The sequence below is a fragment of the Etheostoma spectabile genome, unplaced genomic scaffold, assembly GCF_008692095.1.
Source record: "Etheostoma spectabile isolate EspeVRDwgs_2016 unplaced genomic scaffold, UIUC_Espe_1.0 scaffold352, whole genome shotgun sequence".
NCBI classification, from domain to species: Eukaryota; Metazoa; Chordata; class Actinopteri; order Perciformes; family Percidae; genus Etheostoma; species Etheostoma spectabile.
In genome coordinates, this window is record NW_022605591.1 from 276740 (window position 1) to 281634 (window position 4895).

At 41.0% G+C, this 4895-nt stretch overlaps 1 protein-coding gene across 1 annotated transcript; it reads left to right on the forward strand.

The window, feature by feature from the left end:
* The first annotated feature begins 694 nt into the window (after positions 1 to 694).
* On the forward strand, positions 695 to 4426 carry zgc:194312 (odorant receptor 131-2). The gene is made up of 2 exons (XM_032511360.1): positions 695 to 1851; positions 3136 to 4426. Exons 1-2 carry the CDS (start codon positions 902 to 904, stop codon positions 3272 to 3274), a joined length of 1089 nt encoding a protein of 362 aa, XP_032367251.1. The 5' UTR covers positions 695 to 901; the 3' UTR covers positions 3275 to 4426.
* The last annotated feature ends 469 nt before the right edge of the window (positions 4427 to 4895 follow it).

The window sequence follows — 4895 nt, forward strand, 5'->3', positions numbered from 1 at the left end:
TGGGACGCTCCAGGCTGCATCCATATACTCTTGCAGAGAGCAGCAATCGCACCTCTGATTGGCCAGCTGTTCCTGCTCTCAGCAGAAGGGGGCAGAAACATATAACATTTATCAAACATCCTACTGCTCTGTTGGTTAGTTTCAAGAGTGTTTGGCTACACTATTTAAAAAAGAAGGGAGCCCAAATGTGAAATGGAAATGTAAGGCAAGCAATAAATTAACTGTAAAAGTAAATATGATATAACAGAAGACTACAAACTTTTGGGGGAATATTTTAACTCCAAAGGCCAAGGGAACTTTATCAGGATGCATAGTATCCTGATCCATGTAATAACTGGCCTTGAAAAATAAAGATCTGCCTGCCTCTATGGGAATTTAACATAGGGGTGTGTATACTGATGCCCCCTTTACTTTAAGGAAGAACATTTATATATTTACAATACATTGTTCATTCACAAAGAAAATTGGTGTCTTTAAAAGGTTGGATTTTCTTATTTTCTTTAATTAAGGCATTAACATCAATTTCCAAAAGATGTTTTTTTTTGTTCCTCTTTTTAATCAACTTTAGCATGAGTGTGTAAATGTATGCAAGCCACTGCATGTGTGTGTGCGTGCGTGTTTGTTAGAGAGAGAGAAAGAGAGACAGACAGTGTGTGCGTGAGAGAGAGAAAGAGAGAGAGAGAGAGAGAGAGAGAGAGAGAGAGAGAGAGAGAATAGAGAGAGAGCGTGAAAGAGTGAGTGTGCGGTTGATCTTATTGAGTCAGTCTTCAGTGAGACAGCAGTGAGTGAGTGAGGACCATGCGGCGGACAAACTCTCTTCCCCATCAACTCCACTGCTATCATCATCATCATCATCGTTACAATTATCCAATTAATCCAACCGAACCGAAGACGAGAAATAATGTCAGCAAACAACAGCACGGTGTCGACAACACGGGTGAGGGACTTCACTTGCGTGCGTTTTTACGTGTCCACCGTGTCCTTCTCGGTGCTCCTCTTCTTCAACCTTATCATCAACTGGACCATAGCTCGCGTGGAGCAGCTCCGGAATCAGGCCCGCTTTGTGTTGATTTTCCACCTGCTGGTATCCGCCCTGGTTCACCTGGGGATGAGCAGTGTCTTCTACTACCAGATCCACCTGGACGCACAGCCGGTCCGCTCCGCCTGCCTGGCCATGATCACCATTTTGATCAGCAGCGCCTCAAACATCCTCCTGACGCTCACGGTGATGGCTCTGGACCGCTACTGCGCAGTGTGCCACCCGATGCGCTACACCTCCACCTGCACCGCGGGTCGCTGGCCCTGGCTACTGGGGGCGTTCACATGGCTCGTGGCTTTGATTATTCCCATCAGTCTGCTCCTCCTCCAACCGGATTCTGAGGATACCGGCTATAACGGTATGTGTGGCCGGGAGCAGTTGAGAAAAGGCCAGCTGCAGAAGGTGTTGTTCATAGCTTTGTGCGCGCTGCTCATACTGTACAGTTACGCGAGGATACTGATGGAGGGGCGACGTTTAGGGGTGCTGAATCGGCGCAACAGGACCGGGTGCAGGACAATCGCCTTGCACGGCAGTCAGCTGGCAGTTTACATCCTTCCTAACTTTGTAAACTTCGTCCTCACGGTGTTGATCAACCGGAAGCTCATTCAGCCAGAGACTAAAGAGCTGGCAGCCGTGGTCATCTTTGCTTTCTTCAGCTTAGCGCAATGTGTTGCGCCTGTTGTTTACGGCTTGCGTAAAGAGGAACTTATGGAGCAGTTGAGTCACAGGTTCCCCTGCTGTTCTCGATACCTGAAGAGTGTCCTCGGCTGGACTGTGCACGCCAACTGGCCACACGCACAACACATAGCACGGTATGTCCCAAAGATTAATCCGTTAGAGTTAGTTATCCACCCGGGTATCATTATGAGCAATAACTTTTCGGTTGCGAGCTGTGCAAAATCCTTCATGCTGGTGAGTCATACGAGGTTCCCATCTTTATTACTAAAGCTAGATATATTTTCACAACTTGGCAACCTTAAATTAGTTCTGGCTTATAACTTAAAAAATTAAATAACAGTATTATATTTTAATCATTGATAAAGCCATATCAGAAAGTGCTATTATAGTGCATTGAATTTCAGAACACATGCTTTTTTTTACAGAATCATGTGAACATTTGCCCATAGAAAAAAATGTCTCGATTTCTAAAATAAACAGTGTCACATGAAGTAACATGAAATAAAACTATGTGGAAAAAAGTTCACAGATGACAACTAGCTCATCCATAACAAACAAGTCTACATGTTGTTTTTTACAAGCGATATGCAATAAACCACATATGGGGCCAGTATCTTAGAGCAGTATATCACTTTCTTATGCCCGTTACATTTAGTAATTACTGTTTGATAAAACACAACCCAAACACACCTCCACACATTTATGTATAAAAATAAATAAAAAATAGTACACTCTTCTGTCCAAATAATATATTGTTTGAATAGGTGCTATGCTGATCGCACTAATTATCTTTCAAAACCAGATCAAGATCTGTCAAAGGAATAGTTCTACATTTTGGGAAATGCATTCATTCAGTATCTTGCCAAGGCAACATTTCCAAAAATATCAAACCAGTTCTTAAACAGAAGACAACATTAGACAACACAGGAAACCCAGTAGTATTAGCTTTTACTGTATTGTTCTTTATGTTAACTTTTGGTATGGGTCCACAATAGTTAATCAGACATAAATACAAATATTTTTGTATACACCTGAAGCAACTCACCAGGAGAACATTGACTTAACTTAATTGGCCTGTCCTTTAATTTAAAAATATTTATTATTTTAAAAATTTGATAATATATACACAGTGTGTGTATATTCAGTATTTATATAGAAGGGTGATTAATGGATAATAGATAAGATCCCTTGATTTAAAGAAACAGTTGAAACTAGTTGTTTTGCATGTTGTTTGATATTATTATGACTCCTTCTACTACAATGACTAATTAAAATGGACATTTGTTGCATGATGTGAGGTTGAAACCACTGTATTTACTGTATGTGTTAGACATTTTACCACAACACCATAAAAAGTGCACATGAAGTAATTGCTGAACCTAAAGTGTTGTTTCTTCTTACTCTCTTATTCCCCTCAGGGAGCGAGCACTTACAGCACAGACGATCATCTCCCTACAGGTCCCGCAAGTCCCAGAGCAGGAGGAAACAGGGCCAATGTCAGTCAGGAGTTCCTCAAATGATTTAGACTCATGTCCAGGTGATCCAGACAATGCCTGATGGGAAAAGGCAGGTACATATCAGGATCCTGACCATCACAGGAATATATGGAAAAAGGGGCTCAGCACAGGCCTAAAGGGAACTAAGGAAGTGTCCTGTGAGGTTGTTTACCTCACCAAAGAATGTGCATCATTGTCACACCAGCACAAGACACCAGCACGTTGCACTTGACCTTTTGTCAGGAGTACACCCATGCTGATTGGCATTGAAGCTGCTCAGTGGTCAGCAGCAAAAGACAGCATGGCTTTAGAATCAGTGGTCAGTTTGCTTAATGTGCATTTTTCCCAGCCGGTCCAAAGATTTAAGCCTCAAGTCTTCCGGCCACAAGCCAACTTCTCTGTCCCTAAGGTCACAAACAGTTCTGCACCTCCATTTGGGATTTAACTGATTGGGATGGAGGATTTACTTTGAACTGATCACTAGTGAATGGTGTTTCCTGTGGTTCTCAATCTTGTGGATATTAAAAAAATGTGAATTTAATGGCCAGTTGAATGTTTCCAGCACCCTTTAAATCAAGAGAGGGGAGGTCACACAACGTTGCAACCTTTATAGAACGTTACACAAACGTTCTTTTTTTACATTTCCCTAACCTTTAAAAAACTTTAACAACCATGATACCAATTGTATTATTAGCAGGAATTAATGAAGAGGCAGACTTGATGGGATTTAAAACTTTAATATACAATATAAAAAATTACAAAACATATACAATTATCATTAGTTTTATTGGCAATATAGACAATAGTGTAGTGTGCAAGATACATAATGGAATGATAAAGTACCGTATTTTAACATGTATGTAACACTGGAGTATAGTCACATTCATACGGTAGGTGTCCGTTGTGTTAACGGTAACACATTAACAGTTATTCAACTAGCTATACGATAGCACACAGAACAACCACCAGGGCGTGGATTAGTAAATACAGTTGAAAAGCCACTCAGTCCCGGTGTTACACCCCTACAGTTCCACACCAACTGGTTTCCGTGTGTTGTATTTACCTAACAGCTCCGTTTTGGTCTGCCTCTGTCATTTGATTCGTTACACAATCCCGAACATATTCCTGGCAATTTTCAAATCGTTTCCCAGATCTACTGCCGCAAAAATGTTTGTTTAAGTAAGCACCACATCACAGCCACCTACAAAAAAAATAAAAAAAATGTAAAAACAACATAATCATTCGAGATCGGATTGAGCTGGTTTCGATCTTGTGGCAGAAGTCTGTAGGTAACACCACAGTCCACTGCTCTACGCATTCAGCTACTGAGACTGTATACAGCTACATAGCCTACATATAACGCTCCCAGTCACCTATCCATCGTAGTTACGTCAGCAACGAGGTAACGTTTTGTTTTGGCTGATCTAAAACAACTGGTTACCTGGGCTTAGTTCATGAAATACCTGAGTCATTCTATAATTAAGGGTACATGTCATGTCCTTGGGTTGTATTTATAATTTTTACTGAATATTCTCTTCAAGCAATGATCACTTTCATGTTGGTGCATATTTGTAATTCATTTTCTGCAAAAAAGTCAACCTGCTCCATATTTTTTTTAGGAGAAAATGCACATGCTAAATTGAAATTAGCTTTTTTTGTGCTGTCCAATTTGCCAGATGTCA

What these genes read in the sequence shown, in the direction of transcription:
- zgc:194312 (XM_032511360.1), top strand. Translation starts at nt 902, where the DNA reads ATGTCAGCAAACAACAGCACGGTGTCGACAACACGGGTGAGGGACTTC. An exon ending in CACGCACAACACATAGCACG is followed by an intron (nt 1,852 to 3,135) that starts GTATGTCCCAAA and finishes TATTCCCCTCAG; the next exon opens with GGAGCGAGCACTTACAGCAC.